This window comes from Chionomys nivalis, chromosome 15 (genome assembly GCF_950005125.1).
Source record: "Chionomys nivalis chromosome 15, mChiNiv1.1, whole genome shotgun sequence".
NCBI classification, from domain to species: domain Eukaryota; kingdom Metazoa; phylum Chordata; class Mammalia; order Rodentia; family Cricetidae; genus Chionomys; species Chionomys nivalis.
Window position 1 is genome coordinate 69,290,866 of NC_080100.1, and position 23,095 is coordinate 69,313,960.

The 23,095-nt window shown below is 40.8% G+C and overlaps 1 protein-coding gene across 3 annotated transcripts in view; it reads left to right on the top strand.

Annotated features, from left to right (window-relative positions):
* The first annotated feature begins 15,649 nt into the window (after window positions 1-15,649).
* Window positions 15,650-23,095, top strand: part of Cast (calpastatin) — a 113,593-nt gene continuing 106,147 nt past the window's right edge. For 2 of the 3 annotated variants that reach the window (XM_057789641.1, XM_057789643.1), the window contains exon 1: window positions 15,650-16,048. In XM_057789641.1, coding sequence (XP_057645624.1) covers window positions 15,974-16,048 — 75 coding nt within the window. In that variant the 5' untranslated portion in view covers window positions 15,650-15,973. Of the gene's footprint in view, window positions 16,049-16,580; window positions 16,689-23,095 lie in introns of those variants that run through there. The other variant, XM_057789642.1, reaches the window with a different exon arrangement.

The window sequence follows — 23,095 nt, forward strand, 5'->3', positions numbered from 1 at the left end:
GAGGCCAGCTGGTCTACAAGAGCTAGTTCCGGGACAGGCACCAAAGCTACAGAGAAACCCTGCCTCGAAAATCCAAAAAAAAAAAAAAAAAAAAAAAAAAATCATTTATGACAGACAGAAAGCAAAATTAATAGTGTCATCTTTTCTAATATCTGTATCAAGTCCACCACCTCCTACTAGCAACAAAATAGTCATGCTGGAGCTAGAGAGTTGGCTCAGCAGTTAAAGGTACCTGCTACCCTTGCAGAGGACCTAGATCAGTTCTCAGTACTGATATGGTGGCTCCCAACCATTTCATGACTCCAGTTTCAAGGCATCTAATTACTTCTTGTGACTCCTCAGGTACCAGTATGTGTTTTAGGCATATATGTAGACGACAACAAAACATTCATATACATAAAATAAAACAAATCAATCTAATTAATTTAAAAATTAATCTAAAAAATTTCTCTAGGCAATAGGCATATATATCCCTGACCCAGCCCTCATTTCCTCTTTTAAGACTTCTCCTTTCCCCTCCTGACCTCCTCCTCTTTTTTATCCTCCCCTCCACTTCTCTCCTTTACCCTTCCCTTTCCCTCATGCATCCCAGGCTATCCTCAGACTATCCAGCATACTCAGTCTCACAGATGCTGGAGTTACAAGCATGCACCAGCACAAGACTTGCTTGCAGAATATCTAGAAGTCATTCAGAGTAGATGGCGTGCTGAACAAGCCACATTCCTTCATTATATATAAAAAAAAAAAAACACCTCCCACTATTGCTCATCAATGTGACTCACACCAGACTTCCACCACCACACCCAAACCACACAATGTTGCAGAAGATCTGGTTAGACTAATCCAGAAAATATGATCATCATGGGTGAAGATGTCAATGGCTGTCAAACAACACTTCTCTCCAGTGTTTATAGTAGTCTTGACTTGTCTGTCAAATCACTTCACATTACATGCACAACTTTTGTCTTATTTATTTTAAAAGTTTTAAAGTTATTTTTGTTTGTGTTACTGGACTAAAAGCCACACCCTTACATGTGCAAGGCAAGTGTGCTATCACTGACTTTAATTCTTAGTCTTTGGGTTTGCTCTTATTTCCTTCTTGTCTTTTCTATGTCAGGTTCAGGACACCACATTAGGACAACATGCTGAGGAGGCTTTTTTGCCCATTTAAAGAATCATACATAGTTATTTTTATTGAGGAAAAAAGTGCCTCTTTAACAAAAACAATTTGGGCATATAAATAATCTTGATTTCTTAACCTAATTTAATACTAATGGGAAATGTATTTTGTAAATGTGTGCATATAAAAGTAAACAAATCCAAAAATCAATAGATTATGTTAGATCATTTGGAATTTCTGCTCGATCTCCCTCAGATACTCTTTGGAGTGGACAGTTAATGCTTGACCATTCTTTTCCTTCCTGAGCCCTCATTTGACCAAGGCAGACTTGCTTTGAACTCACCCAAACAGGGTTGCTTTCCCTGATGGGAAGTGACAACTAGATTAAGAAAAATATCTTCAGGTGGCAGGAACTGCAGCAGGAAGCCAGACTGGCCTGTATTATGGGAACTGAGGCCAGAAATCCAGCCTCTGTAATAAGACTGATCAGGCCTCCGAGGAGGGGGAAGGAAGTGTGGACTTAGAGCACCACCACAGCCCTCAGCTGTGCAAGCCCTCCACGGAGCCCTGCCCCATTGCAGTCAGAAATCTTTAACAGAAAAAGGTGTCTTATATCTCTGAAGTCATCTCCCTGGGTTTTGTCTGAATGCATGCTAGATGCTTTCCTGTTTCTTAAGAACTAAAAGTTCCAACAGATTTAGAAGTTAACCAAAATACATAGGAAGTATGCAAATCAGCTTTGGATAAACTGATTTTTCTTATGTTTCTCCTACATAGTTCTCAGGAAGGAAAAAGCAATTTATCCTGCAACCAGTCCATATAATTTTTTCACATAAGTACAGCATGAAGTTTCATTAAACAAATTTTGTCTTTATTACTTATTGTCAAGTAAAAACATAGTAATAGAAAATATTTCTTATAAGTGTAGAAGGATTAATGGGAACAAACCCAAAAAAATAAAAAATAAGGATTAGGAAAAATATCTTCTAATAATGGTAATTGTCTACTCATTTTTATTTAAGTCTGGAATACATAAAAAGAAGCCCAAATGTGCCTCTGGAACACTATTAAATGTGGTTTTGTTTTCTTTCTTTTAAAAGAAATTGACTCAAGCTTAAAAATCTTGGTTTACTGAAATAAATTATTGAGAATGATGATGGCAGGTCATAGGTAAATTATATATGTATATATATATATATATATATATATATATATATACTTTTTTCTTTATCTCTCTGCCACTCTATCTCTCCCCTATTTTCTAACTTGTTTGTTTTGAGACAGGGTCTCACCATGTACCTTTTGTTGTCCTGGAACTTACTGAATAGAATAGGCTGACCTTGAATTCACCTAGATCTACCTGCCTTTGGCTCCAGAGTGTTGGGATTAAAACTGCTCAAAGTGACCAACCAAATTTTACAATATACTGATTGTACCCTGGTTTTAAAAGCATTGGGTCAACTATGTTATTAAGTACCAACCACAAGGGCAGCTAAGGAAAAGCAAGCAGTATCCTTGCTCTAACCTAGACTGTTCTCAGTTTGGAAGCTCTCCCCTTGAGAAATTTCATTTTTACTCCTGTACTACTTTTAACTGCTACTTTTGGGTGGGGGGACGGCATTCTCTCTTGACTATGGGCCCCCATTCAAATCCACTTCTCCTTACTGGTCTTTCGGTGATGGTAAAGAACGGGTCCTGTAAGCTTTCCCTTTGCTTGGCTCCCCACCTTGTCCAAAGACAGCCAGCTCAACTGTCCTCCCTGATCATAGTGCCTTCGCCCACTGAACCACACATGAACTGTGTTCCTTACTCCATTCCTAAAGTTTTCCCCATTGCTGTTCTTGCTGGAGAGGGTCTTTTCCCGTAATTTAAATCCTGCATAGTCTACATGACCCAGCACAGTCTAACCCACTAAGAGGCCTCAACATTATTCTGCTCCACATTTTTTTCCTTTTTTGATCTTTTAAGGGACTTTAAGCATTTCTATTTATTATTCAGTAACACAGAAAAATGTCCAGGAACAAATGTAAGAAAAACTGCATATATTGTATAGCCATATGAAAAACTGACATGACATGTACTTGGTTTATGTTTTCTCAATCATTTTTACAGCAAACACATAGCATAATAAAAGTAGCAAAAGAAAAATATTTAAATTCCTGATGTTTCAAGGACTTTCAGAATTCAAGCCTTTTCATAGTTTAGCACCACGTTTTATGCTCATTAATTGTTCTCTGCTAATTAATTCAGCCTAGCTTCCACTTGCAAAAAATACTGCAATATTCTTAAAGCTCTGCACTTTGCTCTTCTTTTTCTTACCATTCAGCTTTCTGTTCCACATATTTTATATGCTAGTTATTACCTGATTAACTTATTTTTGACAACATCTGAATACAGTCAAATGATAGCTATATTATATATGTCTACATGTTTGTGTGATATCAAATGATAGCTATATTATACATGTCTCCATGTTTGTGGAATACCTTGCTTCTTTCAAACAGCTGAAAGGTCTTGATACCAGACAGAACATTGTGTTTTAAATTTAAGTGTAACTGTTAAAGAAGACAATGAAATGTCCTTCACCATCTCCTTTCATTAACTTTGGTTCAAAGTTTATTTTGTTAGATATTAAGATGCTATACCAGCTTGCTTTTTAAGTCCATTTAATTGGAAAAATCTTTTTCCACTCTTTTATCCTGCGGTATTATTTATCTTTGGTGTTGAGTGTGTTTCTTGTGTGCAGCAGAAGGATGGGTCATGTTTTTGCATCCATTCTCTTAGCCTGGATCTTTTGGAGGGAATTCAGTTCATTGATGTTGATAGTTAGTTCCTGATGTTTTGTTTTTGGTGGTGGTAGTGTGTATGTGTGTGTGTTTTTCCTTCTTTAGGTTTTTCTGGTGTGGGGTTATTTATTGCCTGTGTTTTCGTAGGTGTAATTAACCTCTTTGGGGTGGAATTTACATTTCGTAGTACTGGATTTATGGATAGATATTGGCTTAAATTTGACTTTGTTATAGAATAACTTATTTTCTTCATCTATAGTGATTGAAAGTTTTGTTTGGTATTGTAGTCTGGGCTGGCATCTGTGGTCTCTTAGAGTCTGCCAGACATCTACCTGTACAGGCCCTTCTGGATTTTAGAGTCCTTACTAAGAGGTCAGGTAAAACAACCTAGATGTCAATCAACAGAAGAATAGATAAAGAAAATGTGGTGTATCTACACAATGGAGTATTACTCATTTATTAGAAACAATGACATCATGAAATTTCTGGCAAATGCATGGAACTAGAAAAGATTATCCTGTGTGAGGTAACACAGATGCAGAAAGACAAAAATGGTAAGTGGTTATTATCTGTAAAGTAAAGGATGACCAAGCTATAATTCACAGACCCAAACAAACTAAGTAACAAAGAAGGCTCAAGGTGGGGTCAGGGGTGACACTAATCTCACTACAGAAGGGAAATAGACTTGACATTACAGGTGGATGGGGGAAAGAGGTCTGGATGAGTAATGGGCATGGGAACAGCAGAGATCAGGTGAGGGGAGGATAGACGGAGAGAGAACTATGAAGGACACGTAGAACCAGGAGCACCTCTGGGATAAGATAGAAATCTAGTGCAATGGAAACTCCCAGGAATCTCTGAGGATTATCCTAGCTAAGACCCCTAGAAATGCTAAGATACAGAGCCTGAACTGGCCATTAACTGAAACCAGGAAAGGCTGTCAGTGGAGGGTTTAGGACCCTAACCCAATCCCACAACTTCTGACCTATAATTTGTTCTACCTATAAGATATGCTGGGGCAAAGGTAGAGCAGAAATTATGGGAGTGGCAAACAAATGACTGGTCCAGCTTGATACTCGTGCTATGAGAGGGAGCACACCCCTGACAAGTCCTTCAGGGTCAGGTCATAGAGCCTAGACAGCTTGATACTCGTGCTGTGAGAGGGAGCACACCCCTGACAAGTCCTTCAGGGTCAGGTCATAGAGCCTAGACAGCTTGATACTCGTACTGTGAGAGGGAACACACCCCTGACAAGTCCTTCAGGGTCAGGTCATAGAGCCTAGACAGCTTGATACTCATGCTGTGAGAGGGAGCACACCCCTGACAAGTCCTTCAGGGTCAGGTCATAGAGCCTAGACAGCTCAGAAATCGTGGATAGACTGAACTTGACTGGAAAAAAGAAAAAAAAATCAATGAAATGATTCCTAATGATTTTTTCTATGCTCATAGATCATTGCCTGGCCTAATTGTCATTAGAGGCTTCACCCTGCAACTTATGGAAACAACTGCAGAGACCCACAGCCAAACACTGCCCAGACCTTGAGAAATCCTGTGGAAGAAGGGAAAGAGGGGTTATGCAAGCCAGAGGACCAATGACACCATGGAAAAACATGCAGAGTCAATTGACCAGGACTCATAGGGGCTCATAGAGATTTTACTGCCAACCAGAGAATTTGTATGGGATTGATCCTGCCCCTCCGCACATGTGTTAGAGCACATATGGGACTCCTCGCAGAGGGAGCAGGAGCTATCTCTGATTCTGTTGCCTGTTCTTGGGACCCTTTCCTCTTGCTGGGTTGCCTTGCCCAGCCTTAAAAGGAAAGGAGGTGCCTAGTCTTACTTAACATCCTGTCTGACTGATATACATGGAAGTCCTGCAGTTTTCTGAAGGAAAGGGAGAGGTAGTGGATAGGGAGGATTGAGAGAGGGAATGGGAGAAGAAGAGGGAGGGATGAGAAGCTTAATCAGGCTGGAAAAAATTAATTCATCAATTAATTAATAAAAAATAAAAAACTGAAAAAAAGAAAAGACAATGATTTGTTTTTGAAACTGGTAATCTTGCACACACACGAATTTCTTTGTCCACATCACATTTGCACGTTTGCACACTCTCCACACTTCAGGTTCATAAGGGGAAAACACAAAGGAAAATGTGGAAATTAGAGGAAGTAAAAGAAATTTTTTTAAAAAAATAAGAGAGAATCTCATCAAGAAAACAGCAAAGAAACAGGATATTTAATAGAAAAGGAGAGGGGAAGAAGGAAATGACTTGTGAGAAGGCAGGGGTTAAAGGGGAAGTCTGAGGTGGGAACTTTAAAGGAAAATAAATATTAAACCAAAGCCTGCTACTAGGAAAGGATTGAGAATTCGTAGGGATGTGTGTTTGCTTGTTATGTTAAAGAACACTGTTGTGATGCCTGAAACTTTTTTTTTTGCTTAATGCAGTCAAAATAAAAATATTCATTGGTTTTCCAAATATAAGATCAAAGCACAAAATAAAGATGACAGGAGATAGAGGGAAAAGAAGACAATTTTTAAAAGTTATTTGGACTTATCTACTTGTATTGTTTTGTTTTCTGAATCCTTGCAGCAGTATTGCCAGGTTTTCTTGGTACCCTCATGTCACTCATGTCGCAGAGAAGGAGAAGGCTGGTCCAGAAGAGAAATGTTCATCCCATTCGTCCCACACCTGCAGAGGCAGGCTGGCTACAAAGATAGGTCACAAATTCCTGGCCTCCAGGTCCTGTCCTCTTTCTAAAAGCCTCTCTTTTTCAGATCCCTGCCACCCCCACACACTGAGTGACACATCATTCAGGAACCTACTTTTCATTTAGCTCACTCCCACATCCATACCTACAGCCAGGGCTTACCCCTGTGCTCAGGGGAATGCCATGATGATGAACACCTGTCTGCTTATCTTCAATTACAGGTTTGGCCCTGGCTCTGCTGCAAAGCGGGGAATGTAGATTGGTTGGCCTGATGTCTATTACTACTCCTGGGGAGGTCTTATCAATGGAGATACAAGATAAACTTAGGTACAGAGTCGTATCTCACTGGAGCCTGGGAGAATACAGCCTAGGCAGTAGCTCTTTGATCTGGGGAGTAATGACTGAGGGAATGACAGTGATAGGTGGATCCTGCTGAGTCTTCTGAGAGATGCTCCTCTAGCACTCAGCTGAACCAGTCCAGCTCCTTATGTAGAGCTGTCCAGTTCAGCTTTTTTCCCAAACCTATAGTACTTCAGGAAAGGGTACCATGCAGTGTGTGTTCCATCACAAATGTGCAATAGTCAGCTCTTGGATTCCTAGTGGTCACAGTTTCTGTCACCACTCTTTCTTGTTTTAAGGATCCTTTACTCATTGTATCTTACATTTAGCTTTGCATTACATTTAAGATCACTAAGGTGACCACACATGCAGAGTACATACCAAGGGACAATCTTGAATGAAGGTGCATGTCTCATTCATTCTGTGGGTTTGGATGAAAGCTGGGTATCAGGATTTTCCATGATCATTTAAGGAGGCTTCAAAGAGGAGTCGCCTAACCATAGGGTTTCTTCTTGTGGGTGTGCCTGACTGTATCAGTAGCCAAATTTATAATTAGGTACTATAGGTTACTCAGTTCTACTTCATGTCTCTCCTGAAGGGCTTTAATTGTACATTATTTAGTGCTTAGGATAAAATGAAATTATATCTACTGTCTTTGTTTAAAGATAACCCCCATGTCCCATTCATTGTATAGTCACCCCAAAGCTTGTTATTCTTACACCATGAATATTCTAGTTATAGACTGAAGGTCAGAAATCACTCAAAATTATTAAATAAAGAAAAGCCAAACATTTTAACCCTGTTGGGAAATATTTAGCATCGGTCAATCTTACATGATCTGAACACTGTCTTCATAAAACTATAAGACAGCAGTTGCCTGCTTTCTGCTCCACATGGCCATGGACAACAGAATTCTATATGGAAAAAAAGATATAGACTTTAGACTCAGGTAAAAATAGATTTGAATCACAGCTTTGGGACTTAGTTGTGAGGTACTAAGCTACTTAGTGGACCTCTCTGAGATTCAATATATTTTTCTATATTGAGTGTGTTAATAAGAGCTGTTTTTTTTTTGGTTTTTTTTTGTTTTTGTTTTTTTTTTTTTTGGATTTTCGAGACAGCAGGGTTTCTCCGTAGCTTTTAGTTCCTGTCCTGGAACTAAACTAGCTCTTCTAGACCAGGCTGGCCTCGAACTCACAGAGATCCACCTGCCTCTGCCTTCCGAATGCTGGGATTAAAGGCGTGCGCCACCACCACCCGACAAGAGCTGTTTTTTTTATTATATACCACAGGAAAATTCTAGCTTAATGAATAGATTGATCATGTATTTTTATCCCTTTTCTCATCATGTATTTTTATCCCTTTTCTCACATGGAACCCCAATAAAATGGGGAAAATGAATTTAAATCAAAAAGGAAAGTTATAAATTACATAGATAAAGGGATTAGGATATGGGGCAATTGCAGACATAGATATTAATGCAGTCTTACAACAGGAAAGCAGGAGAGGAGTAGTGGAAACTGACCTGTTACAGAGTGAAGAAAGCTACAATTTGAGAGCCTTGAGGGTGGACTCAGAGTACCGAGCAAGGCGCAAGGCCAGTTTGAGGGCTCTAATGTAAACAGAGACAACTCATTCATTTCCTGGCCACTCAGACCCGAATAATCACACAGAAACTATATTAATTACAAGACTGTTTGGTCAATGGTACAAGCATATTCCTGGCTTACTCTTATATCTTAAATTAACCCATTTCTATTAATCTATATATTGCCACGAGGCTGTGGCCTAATGTAAAGTCCGTCAGGCATCTGTCTCCTTAGGCAGTAACATGATGTCTCCCTAATTCTGCCTACTCTCTACATCTTTGTTTGGACTTTACACCTGGCTTTACTCTGCTAAGACATTGGCAGAAATAGCTTTATTCATTAACCATTAAAAGCAACACTTACACAGAAGGACTTCCCACATCACTCTAACTTCGTACCCAGGCTGAAAAGAGAGGTTCTGCAGCTCATAGTCTACATCTCAGGCACTTTTCTTCATTTCACAGAGCAAGGCAGATACACCATCTCAATGTTTAAAAGGTTAAGTGGTTCCCAACAAAGTAGAGTGTGCAGGGAGGATAAACTGTTAGACAATCAACTCAAAACACATAGTGTCTGCCTAGTATATATTCTAAAAAGAGACAGCAACACACACACACACACTTGGGCACATCACCAGCATTTTGTTCCAAATGAAAACATTCTAGAGATGCTCTAGAGACTCTGAGATGCTACAGAGCAGGGGAGCCCTCACTTCACCACAAGTCTCTGGCATCTTCCTCAGGAAACTCTGCATTGATATTGAAGAATCTAGGCCACAATAGATCTTTGTTTAATTTATACAAATAACATGAGGAGAACTAAGTCAACCGTACCTTCTCTTCAAAGTTATATTATCTGATTTTTCATTTCTTCATTCAAAAAATGTTTTCAGTATATTCTTAGAGATTATCTATACATACTGTCACCAGTATTCAATCTTGTGAGAAAAGAAACAATTAACATATTAATCAACACATACTTAAATGTCAAAATCTGAAAATAGAATTTTAAATTTCAAGCATAGAGTTCTAATTATCAGAGTTGCTCTAATCCTTTGAGAAAAACATCTTTTCCAATTCTCTCTATATCGACCTTCAAAGTATAGTGTAAATTTGAAAATCAATAAATACTGTTTATAATAGTATCGTTCCTTTCTTTTCCTCCATCTAGTCTCTCAAACAAGCATTCACAGACATGTATACACACATGCTCATCAATCACCTGGGCATATCACTTGCGCTCTGTCCATACATATGTAAATATAGCACACTCAAGATTATTTAAGAGATAGACACTAAGGCTATTCTAGTGTATGAGTAGAAAATAGAGAGCTATGAAGAAATAATTCCAGGTATGGGATACCTCCTTATGAACTTTGCTCAGAGAATATAATGGAGCATCCAAAACAACACAGACTATTATCATAGTTATCTACCATAACTGGACAGTAAGACCCTATGCTGAAAGTTTTGTATACTTTAGATGCAAGTCATAGACAAATTAATAAAGAACTGATCTAACAATCTTCCTGTCTGTTGAGTAGCTTTCATAGTGCCAGAAGGTGCTAAATAGAATGCTGGGGGTGGGGAGAAGTTTTAAGAGAACCACCCAGCAGTAATCCCTGCATGCTATTTATCTGCAAGGCAAGATGTGCCTACTGGTGAAACAGTGGCAAGACTGTTGGGGGGTGTAGTCAACCACTTCTCAGTTTGATTTGATTCCCAATTGGATTTGAGTCTTGTTGTTCATAAGGAAATATGTGCCTAGTATTGTAAACCTGGTCAGAACCTGGTAAGACCATAGAGGGGTCTTAGTTTGTGTTTCTATTGTGTGATAAAACAAAATGGCTAAAAGTAACTTAAGAAGAAATGGGTTTATTTCACATTGCAACTTATTAGTCCATCACAGAGGGAAGCCAGGGATGGAACTTAAAGGCAAGAAAAGATGCAGGGGCCATGGAGGAATGCTGTTTACTGACTTGTCCCTCATGCCTTGTTTAACCTGCTTTCTACATCACCCCAGGACCACAAGCCCATGGATGACACCTCCCACAGTGAGTTGTTCTGCCCTACATCAATCACTAATTAAGAAAATGCATGACAGCCTTGCCCATTGGTCAATCTGGTGGAAATATTTTTCCAATTTGGATCCACTGTTCCCTAATAGATCTAGCTTATGGCAAGTTGACACAAAACTAGCCAACACAGGAGGTCACAGGCCCGAGGGGTGATTTACTGCCATTTTTCTGATAAATGGTCATGGCATCAAGCTTCTAGATATTTATGGTTATATGATATGGAATTCCCCTCTGTATGAATACCATTGGTTAATAAAGGAACTGGCTTGGCCTGATAGATAATTGGCATTGCCTAGAACAGCAAGAAGAGACAAAACCCAAACTTCAGGCAAGTAAAAGATCCTGGTAAAACAAAGAAATTTCTTTGTGATGCTATGTTTCTTTTCACAGAACTATGCTCTGTCCGTTTAAATAAAAGATTATCTTTATTGTGTGATCTTATGCAGCAAATGCCTTTGGAGTCTACACTGGATCTAATGGAGAAATACAATGTACATAAAACCCCTAGGGTTCTGTTGATACCATGGATGCTTCCCCACCCCCTTAAGAATTAGAGGAACATGAAACCACAATGATAAGGAGAGAACATTCCAGGACAACCCACCTGGTTACTCCCAGTATCTGGCAGCAGGAAGATATAGATTTGTCTTCCCAGGTCAGATACTGCAATTCTTGGAGGGCATGGTGAAGGCTTGTCTCTGTTGGTACCTAATGTCCATCAGGACGATCAACAATGAGATGGGATGATTCGCACAGCCTAGTCAAATGATGGCCCATCAAAGACAGTGACTTTTAAGAGTGGAGCTCTTTCTATAGCTCCACACCTCAGGGGACGCAAAGTTTCAAGTCTTAGAAAATTTACTGAAGAAAGCAACCCATAGACAGAAAGATCATGTGACTTCCTAATAAACAGAAAGTACCTGATTCATCTGTGTGCTGCCAGATTTGTAAACTTACAACTTTGTTTATTGTTAATATCAATTGACAAATCTAGAAGTGGAAGTTATATTTATTCTTTATATACAATCATTTGTAGTAATCCACAGGCAGCAAAATTGTTTCTATAACCCTAGATGGTAATATTGACTTCATGACTGTTCCATGAATCAAATTATTTTTTAGTAACCGCTCTTGAATCATAGCAGAAAGGGAGAGATGTAAATAACTGGGTGATATTTTCAGTTCCAATGCTTCATGATGGAGCAGTCTGACAACATGCTTCTGCAATATGTATTCCCTCCTCAATTTTACTTGCTAAGTTTTATGGTGTTGTGCAGCACTGAATAGTGGACTAGATGTGACAAGTCATTCTGACATTTTCCAGCAGTAACAGAGACCTTGCCTTAGCTCCTAGGAATGCTTCCAGGAGACAGACCTTATCTGTTAAACTAATTTGGGAGTTGCTCTCTCCTCACCAATAATAATAGCTAGTGTCTGCTTGTTCCAGGTATATTCAAAGGTTAGCTCCTGTTCTCCAGACGTAATCTCAGACAACTATAAATGACCATCCCATGATAAGAACCTGCAATGTTACCTGAGACATCTATTGAACCTGCCTTCCAGCTCAGCATCTTCATTTGCCTCCTCATCTCTCCTTCCTCAAGTGTCCTTTCTACTAGAAGCACTCCTGAGAAAACTGAAACCATCCTTTTTGGTTTACAGAAATAAGGAAAATAGCACGTGAAGGTCATTTGTGGGCATCTTAGTTTGTTTTTAATTTGGAGCAAAGTAGAGCAAAACTCATGAATAACAAACTCTTAAGGACTCAGCTGTAGGTCCTGTATGAATCAAGTTCTTGCTTGGTGGCAGAGCCAGTCAAAAACTGCTTTTTGCCCTCTTCCTTTGCTCTTTCCTCTTCCTTTGCTCTTCCATATCAATTGTTTTCCCTCCACTCATTACACTGTAACCAGGTGCACACTTTAAGTGTATGACCTGAGAAGCACTCTAAACTCCTATGGCCTCCTGTGGTCTCCAAGGAAGACACACTTTTTTTTGCATAGATTTTATTTTACCAGTAAAATCATGTTTTGAGGGAATTTAACAATCAGAATTTTGAAGCTCCTATGCAGCTATGTTCATGTTACACAGGGCATAGGAGGAGAAACTGTGAGGGATGGACTTATTTTGCTTATCAATCTGTCTATTTGTGAAGACTCTTTTCTTCTTTCAGGAAACAATAGCTATAGAGCAAAGAAAACTTGGCTAAAAGGAAATGAAGAAAAACCCAAGGAGACTGGAAGATGCTGCTTTTCATCTGGAAGACCCAGGTTTTGTGGCAGTGCTTCTTTTCTAGGGATGGGAAACAGTGTGGAAATAAACAGTATCCGAAGTGGAAAGGGACTTCCAGGACTACGGGTAATGTGGGATTCCCGTCTGTATGCTGTGAATATGCTTTATTATCGTTAATGAATGAAAGCTGCTTTGGCCTATGGCAGGGCAGAATAGAGCAAGGTGGGAATTCCAAGAAAGAGTAGAGAAGTAGGCGGAGTCAAGGGGATGCTGCATTGCTGCTGAAGGAGACAGATGCCCAGTTGCCTGGAACCTTACCAGTAAACCACGAGTTTTGTGATAAAATAAAAAAATAATAAAATGGGTTAATTTAATATGTAAGAGTTAGTTAAAAATAATCCCAAGATAATAGGCTTGGCACTGTTGTAATTAATACAGTTCCTGTGTGATTTTTTTTGGGGGGGTGGGGTCAGGGCAGCATGGAAACAAACAAGCAGTCTCTGCCTACATATGGGTACCTCAAAATTACTTATCTGCTATCTGAGATAACCAAAAACTCGCAGATTCCATAGAACTGTTCCTTCCTCATCCGATTCAACCTTTGGACTACATCTTTTATGTCTATATAACCCATATTGAGAATTCCTCCTTGCCTTGGCCTCTAGAGTCTAAAGGTCTACCAGTTTCCTTCTGCCCCTGAAGTCCTCTCTCAGCTCCAAATTCATTTTTTTTCCTTTTCTCCTTTTACCCATTTTCCATTGAGAAGGAGTAAGGTTTTTTTTTTTTAATTTTTTTTCCATTCAAAAATTTACACTTCCTCCCCTCCTACCATTCCCCTTCCGCCCCCCCCTTCAACCTCCTCCCTCTCCCTCCCTCCTTAAGAGAGGGCAGGGAATCCTGCCCTGTGGGAAGCCCAAGGCCCTCCCCCTCTACATCCAGGCCTAGGAAGCTTTGCATCCAAATAGACTAGGGTCCCAAAAAGCCACTACTTGCAGTAGAAACAAGTCCCAGGGCCTTTATCAATGGTTTCTCAGTCAGCCCCCATTGTCAGCCCAAGGACCTAGCTGGGGACATCCCCGTGGACACCTGGGATCCCCTCTAGAGCAAAGTCTCTTGCCAACCCTAAAATGGCTCCCTTAATGTAGATATCTTCTTCCCTGCTATTATATCTGCCCTTCCTCCATTCCACCCTCCCACTCCCCCAAGCTCTCTCCAGTCTTTCCTTTCTCCCTTTTCTACTACTCAGCGGTAAAAATAATGACATTTTGAATTTTGCATGCAAATGGATGGAAATAGAAAACACTATCCTGAGTGAGATAACCCAGACCCAAAAAGATGAATATAGTATGTACCCACTCATTAGTGGACTCTAACCATAATCAAAGGACATTAAGCCTATAGTTCACAAGCCTAGAGAAGCCAAATAGCAAAGTGAACCCCAAAAAAAACATATATAGATCCTCCTGGAAATTGGAAGCAAACAAGATTGCCGGGCAAAAGATGGGAGCATGGGGGTGGGGGTAGGGGTGGGGGTGGGGTGGGGGAAGGGGAGACGGTGAGGGATAAGTTCTAAACCAGAGTCGAAACAGAGGGTATGAAAAGAGGACCTTGACTCACAGGGATCAAGCATGTGAAAAAGGAACAGGTGAGAGAAGTCTTTTTCCATGGTTGACCGACAGTCCCTTTTCCATTGAAGCAAGAAACCCCTTCACAGAATCCTAGAGCGGTCCTCTCCCCACCTCTGCCTGCTTTTGGCCCTGTCCTGTAAGCAGGGGAAAGTGACTATGTGTTTTCTTTTGTGTTTCCCCTATACTCCTATAAAATCCCTTAGCATAGGTCCCTGATACCTGATACCTCCTTGTAGCAGGAAACTGATGCTGTTTTGCTTGGTTTACATAAATAGTTAACAATGTAACAATATGCACAGACATTGTTTCAGGAAATTCTCTGTCTATACAGGGGATCTCTAAGATCACCCCATGAGGAACCAACCTCCTTTCATGGTCTCAGTAACTCTTCATTACGAAGTGAAATACTTCAACTTCTTTGAGATTAGTTTTTATTCATGGCTGTAATAGGTTCTGTGAATTCTACTAATGTGAATTCTGAGTCAAGCAAAGCCTGAGGAATAGCATTGTTATCTTTAGTATATTTTGATTCTGCCAAGCTCCTTATAGCATGATTAGTCGGACTTCCATCTCTCCAACTGTCTAAATCAGCACTCCAGCATGTTGTCTTAAGGCCAGAAGGGACGATCCTATTGCAGTGGTGCAGGCTTTTCCATTGCCTGCACCAGCCAACAGCAGCTGCAGGCTGGCAGACTCTTTGGGTGAGCACGCCAAGGGATTGTTAAATTTTACATCTAACCTCAAACCAGGAAGTGCTGCCTAAGATCAGCCCAACACAAAAGCAAAACAACCTCAGAAACAAAACCCACAGCCTTCAGAAAAGGATGTAAGAGTTTAAAATCTGTGCTTATCTACCGGTTTGGACCAGGGCCGGCAGGCTCCTGCTTGTAAAACATTAGGAAACTTGCAGAATTGCAATAATAATAATAATTATTATTAATAATAATAAATAAATAAAAAGGACATAAAACGCACAAGTACCCAAATGCATGCTCACACTCAGAGACCAATTTGTTTTTAAAATCCGCTTTCAACGAGTTCAAACTTAGGCTACATTTGAGTTAATGACAGATTGAAGGAAAGGTGTCTAATTCTCCAAATTCTTCGTAAAGAGGGTCTAGGCCACGCCCCAGTCTAACTCTCTGGTTGCACAATCGCTAGTTTGGCCTAAAGTCGACCCGGGAACGGCAACCTCCGGCTCCCCCTGTTTGTGTCCCACCGAGACAGCTCTGGGGCTCGCCCGGAGAGGGTACAAACCCGGAGCGGAGGGTGTTAAGTTGCGGTTCTGGGCCAGTGACAAGTCAGGCCGGCCGCTGTGAGCTGCGGGCAGGAAGGGGAGGGCCTAGCGGGGCAAAGGGGAGCGGGGCGCGGGCTCAGGGCTGGGTCGGAAAGCTACTTCACTGCGCAGTCCGGCCGCTCCCGCCCCGAGCTCTGGCCCGGGCGTCTGGTAGCTTCTGCGCCTACCCCTGAGGCTGAGCCCGCAGCGCCTTCCCCAGAATGTCCCAGCCGGGTAGGAAGCCCGCCGCCTCCCCCAGGCCTCGGCGCGCCGCTGCAGACCGCCACACCCAGGAGGTGAGTAGCTCCCCAGCCTGAGCTGCCCCGGGGCTAGCGGCAGAGGGATCCTGCTCCAGGAGTGGCCCGCCTCAGTCCTGGGGCGTTGTCTAACCTGTCCGGGCTTGGCACCTTCCAGGATCCGGGAAAGGATCAGGGCTCAGTGCCTGCGGGAAAGCAGGTGGCCCGAGGCTCTTCGTACTGGGTAGTGACGTTAGTGGGGTACGGGGGCTCGTGGAGAAAAGTGGGCTAATGAAACAGGCGTGCGCATGGGCGTGGAAGGGGGGTAAAGTTCACTCGGGATCTCCAGAGTGAGTGGGCTCGCGTCACTGGATAAGGGGGCCTGTCCTCTGTGTGAAGTCGCCCCCAAACCTGTAGGGAGTGGCACCCTGAAGAACCGACACCTCTTCCCTAACCAGCCTCAGGCCAAGTCGGATGGGGCGGGGCCGCGGTAGCGGTGGGCGGATCCTAGTGTCCCTCCCCTTAGCGCCCTCCCACCGAGCGGCTGCGGGGCGCCCAGCGGGGTGCCAGTAAGGTCCTAGCCTGGGAGAGTCAGCCTGGGGCCACCACTTCACTCTGCGTCGTCGACGGATCCCCAGCCGCACGGCTAGAGCAAGTCTGGGTTGGCGCCATGGCATTCGCAAGTTGGTGGTACAAGACGGTAAATAGAAGGAGCCTCGGCAGGACTGGGGAAGGGAGTGTATTTACTTCGCCCATGTGGGTGGTAGAGGAAATACTGTCAGAAGTTTGTAAGGGCAGGAATGGAGACGGATGGGTGCGACCTCCTTGCAAACCTGGTTAGGCTGGGGCAAAAGGCAGAGGCTCACCCTTCTGTGGTATGCGGATGCGCTCTGGGCTGTAGAGTCTAGGAGCTAGGTGCACCAAGTTAAATGGAAAGTAATCCTTAATTCTGTCCTTTGGAACGCATGCCTGGATACAAGAGCCACTGGAGCCCAGATCTAGTTTTTCAACTGCTAAATAAAGCTAAAAACTTAAAAAGAATGCTGGACGTGCAGTTTCAAACTCGAAAGAGGAGGGAGGGGAATGGAAAAGAAGAAAACATCAGAGAGCAACTGAAATGAAACGAAAGCAATGGAGAGAGAGGTGAACAATGGGCTGGGATGGGAGAGAATAAGAATATCTCACTACTGTATTTTACTTTGCAAGCGGATAAATGTGTTCTATTTGTTTAGTGCACTGAATGTCTGTCCTACCAGTTAGGTGCGATACCCTGTCAAGCTGGCCTTTGTAATGTTTTGAAACCAGGGAGCGAGGAGGTTTTAACATTAAATTAAAACAATCGAACAAACAAACAAAAAAGGCTTCACAAACACTTTGTTGACAGAGAGACATAAGTTGATTTATGGCTGGAATTTCAAAAATTTAGGTCTACCTCCTTTCAGCATGTGCTATGGTAAAATTAATTACTAACGAGGCAGTCATTGCATCTAGCAACTGTGTGTTCGAATTAGAAATTGGTCACCTAGGTGTGCTAGCTTCTTGCGTGATCTTAACTCAGTTGGCAAAACTATCAATAAGTCAGTCTTTTAAAATAGATTTCTTTTTCTGTAAAATAGCCAAGATAAACATAAGGAGTAGATTCTCTGGACATGCCACATTCATATTTCCAATGATGCTTCTTCATGAGTATTCCCCATTATTCTTTTCTGTGCTATTTAAGCATGTAGTTTTATTGATGTGTTCTAAGAGCAAAAGTTTGCTTTGAGTGATAACTGTCCAACAATTAAATTATCTGCAAATATGGATGACAGGTGTTCAACTAACAGACTTCTCCACCCAAACTCAGCATTGCCTAAAGGAAATTGTGCCAGATTCCTTAGATGAAGATGGTCTAAATCTTTTCATTTATTACCTACTGTAATGTGCTAGCCACTTTGCTGTTTCTGCTAAAATATCCACTAGAATCCGCTTTGAGAACTATTGCTTAAAGACTTCTGCTTGATGGTAACTTGTAGAATCTTCAGCATGCCTGTAATCAGGCTCTGACTTTAACAGAAACGTACGGTGAGCGACAAATGGTTTTAAAAAATTTAACAGCCACATTCACACAAATGTTTTAAGAGGTAAAATTAATGCTAGTAACATTTTTGTTAACATCCCCATCCCAGGTAACACTTGAGCATGTAATTATGTTCTAACAATTATGGTAACTCACCTCTTTTTTGTATTAATTATTTAAAATCTGGATGTGCTTTGTATTTTATACCTATATTATCTCCCAATTTGCAGTTCCCACAAGAGCATTTACTTGTCACGGTGGCTAGTGGCATAGCATCAGACAGGAGAGCTCTAGAGAGACAGTTCCTAAACTTAAAAAAAAAGCCATTTATATGTGATCACAGATCACTGTAAGAATTAAATAGAAGTCATGTAGTACTTCCTCTCAACAATATACATATATAAAATGCAGCTTTGGGGCATGCAGAGTTTGTTCATAAATCTCTTTCTAGTTGTTTTTAGAATCAGTTTTTAACATATAAATACATATACATGCATATGTTGTATATATATTCTATGTATATACAACATATGCATACATTTTCCATATATATAGTTGATTTGTTTATGTACCAAGGAATAAAGATATGCAGTTGGACCCTTTTGTCCCTGTATTCAGCCACAATCAAAAATAATTTACAAAAATGTGTCTTTACTGAACAGGCACCAATTTTTTGTTATTATTCTTCAAACAAAATAGTGTAAAACTGTTGAAATGTCTTAATATTGGTTATTATAAAGCACACATGGGAGACTGTGCATAGGTAGATGTAACATGTCATTTTAGATAAGCCATTTGAGTGTCTGCAGGATTTGGTTCCTGAAGTCAGTTTCCAAAAGATACCAAAGGATGGCTGCACACACCTCCATCTCAGAATACGTCTAGTAAATCCTATAATTAGAGTACCTTTAGTGGGATTCTTTAAATGCTAAAAATAATGTGAATGATCTAACTTTAGGCACAATAAAATTAGAATAATGTGAAGTTGTGTTCATGTAAGAGCATGCTATCTGTAAAGCCAGCCAAAGAAATGTAGTATTGTATATTGTCACACTGAACACCATTGCTGTCTGAAAAAAATTTCTGATTATGATAAAAAAGTCACTTCATAAGATATTAAAAAGCTACATATAAAGAATATCTTATAAACATTATAATTATCAGACTTAATAGTAAATTTGGGTCACATTACTAATCAGATTCCTGACTCATAAGTTGATTCTATTATCTTGTGATAATTAAAGGTGTTTCTTAGTTTAATTAGATTCATAGCCATAGCGAGAGCACAGACAAGAAGCCCAGTCATCTGGAAGACTCCATCTTTTCAGCCAGGCTGGGCAAAGTGTTGCAAACTCCCATGGCAAAACAGATGACTTTGCTACAGTGAATTTTAGGGTCTGCACAAAGGGCATAGTATTTAGGGTAGCAATAATTAAGAGGTTAAATGTCACTATTTTTTGCCTGGCCATCCCTGAATGGATCATTTTCCATTGCATTAAAGCCTTTTAAAGGAACATATGGTATTGTTATTTAATCAGTTTTCAAACTTCTCAGAAAGTTAATTATATTATGCAAGTGCTTTTAAAAAAGTGGTGTGGCTCTCTGGGGTGGAAACTCGGGGTGTCCATTTGAGAGTCCCAAGTGAACAAGGGGATAATTAGTTCCAAGAAGGCTATTTCAGGGCTTGCGGGGTGGGTCAGTCAAACCTTCATTTTTCCCACTTTGGGATAGTTTTAAGATGTAAATCTTTTTAGCACGACAGTAAAGTTCTGTTCCTCATGTTGTTTTATTTTCTTTTTATGAAAATTTCTAGCCATAAACAAAAAATATTGAGTCTATAGTTTGCCATCCTAGAGAAGCTAAGTAATATGGTGAACTCAAAGAAAAACATATATAGATCCTTTTGGAAATTGGAAGCAGACAAAATCGCCAGGCAAAAGATGGGAGCATGGGGGTGGGCGTGGGGTGCGGGAAAGAGGAGAGGGGGAGAGAGAAGGGAGAAGGGGAGGGTTGGGGAGAGCTTGGGGGAATGGGATGGTTGAGATGGAGGAAGGACGGATATGGGAGCAGGGAAGGAGATATCTTAATTAAGGGAGTAATTTTGGGGTTGGCAAGAGGCTTGGCTCTAGAGGGGTTCCCAGGAGTCCACGGGGATGTCCCCAGCTAGGACCCTGGGCAGTGGAGGAGAGGGTGCCTGAACTTGGTTTGTCCTGTAGTCAGACTGAATATCTTGAAAATCACCTTAGAACCTTCGTCTGGTGACAGATGTAGATAGAGACAGAGACCCACATTGGAGCACTGGACTGAGCTCCCAAGGTCCAGTTGAAGAGCAGAAGGAGGGAGAAAACAAGCAAGGAAGTCAGGACCAAGAGGGGTTGGTCCACCCACTGAGACAGTGTGCCTGTTCTAATGGGAGCTCACCAAATCCAGCTTGACTGGGACTGAACGAGCATGTGATTAAACCGGACTCTCTGAATGTGGCTGACAATTGAGGCTGACTGAGAAGCCAATGATAATGGCACTGGGATTTGTCTCTACTACACGTGCTAGTCTATTTGGATGTGCAGCTTCCTAAGCCTGGATGGAGGGGGGAGGGCCTTGAGCTTCCTAAAGGGCAGGCTTCCCTGCCCTCTCTTAGGACTGAAGGGGAGAGGGGGAGGATTAGTGGGGGAGTGGGGGTGGAGTGGGAGGAGGGGAAAAAGTGGAAATTTTGATTGATATTATTTATAAAGTAATATAAAAGAAAACTTATTAAGAAAGTTTTATGACTATCATAATTTTGAAAAAATGTCTATCAAATTTTACCAGTTAAAAAAATTACAAAAACTGTTCCATGTGAAGAAACTTGGTTGGATAAATTATCACTTTAGAAAAAGCTCTAGTTCGTTCAAGGGGAGTGTGTCGTGGGGCATGGGTGGTATCCGTATGCCATAGTGTTCGTGTGGAGGGCATAGGACAGTTGGGGGAACCAGGTCTCTCTTACTTGCTGTGTGGCTGCTGGGAATCAAACTCAGTTACCAGGCTTGCTGCTAAGTGTCTTTACCCACTGAGCCATCTTACTGGTCCACGTTCTTTGATATTTTCTATTTTGTTCCCACAACATTAGCTTCTAATGGACACTCACTGATTTTTCTTTTTTATAGTTAGTAAACTATATATATATATATATATATATATATATATATATACATATATATCTTTTCTGTGAGTTTTCACATTTTTCAGTTTTAACTAGAATAGCTAGGATTTTGCGTTTGGATAACTCAATGCGGCAAATATTCCTGAGATAAGAGTCACCTAAAGTTTTCAAAACGTTTTCTTAGTAAAACTTTACATACATATAGAAGAAAAGGGATATAATGAACTGTCACAAATCAAGTTGCGTCATTAATGACCAAGATTGTGCCAGTCTTGCTTTATCATCAGATCTGCTCTTACACGAAGTATTTTAATGCGTGTGAATTGCCACTTGAAGTGTTTCATGCACAGCCAAGTTGTAGGCTGTTGGAAAGAATGGACTTTTCATTCTACATGCAGTTAATGTGCTCTGGTATGATCTGGTAGGAGACAGTCTCATGCGCAGTGATGTGCCAGAGCACCAAACAAACGCTCACCATGGCAACTGGAGATAGTGAAACATGAAATTCCTTTCCCAGCTGTTTCCTGACATAGAAAGTGAAACTTTCATATCTATGCTTAGTTCTCTTATACATTTCACACAATCAGGCTGATACCAAGAGGAAAAGCTCTGTGGCATCACTTGATTGTACTTTTTAAGAACAGCTTTGTCTTTGAGGCCTACTTCTGTTCTCTATAGTTGTTAACTATATTCCCTCTGCCAGTGCAGCAAAAAACATGGGCTTAGAAAATTCTAAAATCTTATTCTTTCTGCAATAACACATTTTTCAATTATTCTTAATTAAAACTATTATTAGCCAGAAAAGAAAAAAATAACTGAACATTGGGCCAGGTTCCACCTTAAAATTGAAAATATACTGGGATAGTTACCTTTCTCTATTAAATTAGGAGAAACTAAAAGGTTGAATTATTTACCTAAGACTACGTGACCTTCAGGGCTCTCCAGTCTGTCAGTTTACTGCATCAACTAAGAGACAGATGTGATTCTGAGCATTTAAGTCTAGGGGAATGTGAGACAGGAATAGAAAACAAAGATTGGAAAACCAACAGAGAAAGGTGAGGTAATCAGACTTTAGAAGCTGGAGAAGCTACAATAACCATAGGCAGGAGGAACTAAGTGAGCTGCATTTTGGTCATGTAGAAGCCAAAATGACAATTCTTTTGGTCTGCAGACAGTATATCCTTGAGAGGCCCTGAGATCACAGAGAAGGTTGTGGTGCGGGGGACACATACATTCATATCACTCTAGGTCAGTGGTTCTCAACCTTCCTAATGTTTCCTCATATTGTGACCTCTAACCATGAAATTATTTTCATTACTACTTCATAAATGTAATTTTACTAACGTTATGAGTCATAGTGTAAATACCTGTGTTTTCTGATGGTCTTAGGTGATCTCTGTGAAAGGGTCATTTGACTACCAGAGCAGTTGAGAATCACTGCTCTAGATTCTCACAGACACTACTGGCCAAACCCAGTTTGAGATTATCCATTCTGCAAACTGGCCAGCCAAGATTTCTGATACCAACAGAGATGTGGTGAAGGGAGCCACTCCAGGTACACAGCCAGGACTGCCGTTTTGAAGCAAAAGCAGCTTTACATCTTGGCCCTTTGGCTTCAACTAGCAAAGCACATACAAACATATAAGGTTTTGTTGTTGTTTTCTTTTGGAAAGCTTCAATTTGCACATGGACTCTTAAATTTTAAACCTATTTCTCAACCTTCCTTCTTTATCTAGTTTAGTGACCTAAAAAGACCAGACATACTTCTTAGGGGATTTTTAAAGGCTTATGGAAATAAATGCATTTAAACAAGCTTTGCAATTCATAGTCTCACCTGCCATGACCATAAAAAGAGAGGATATAATTTCCGTCTGGTTAGAAAGGCAATATGTGCATTCAGATAGTCATC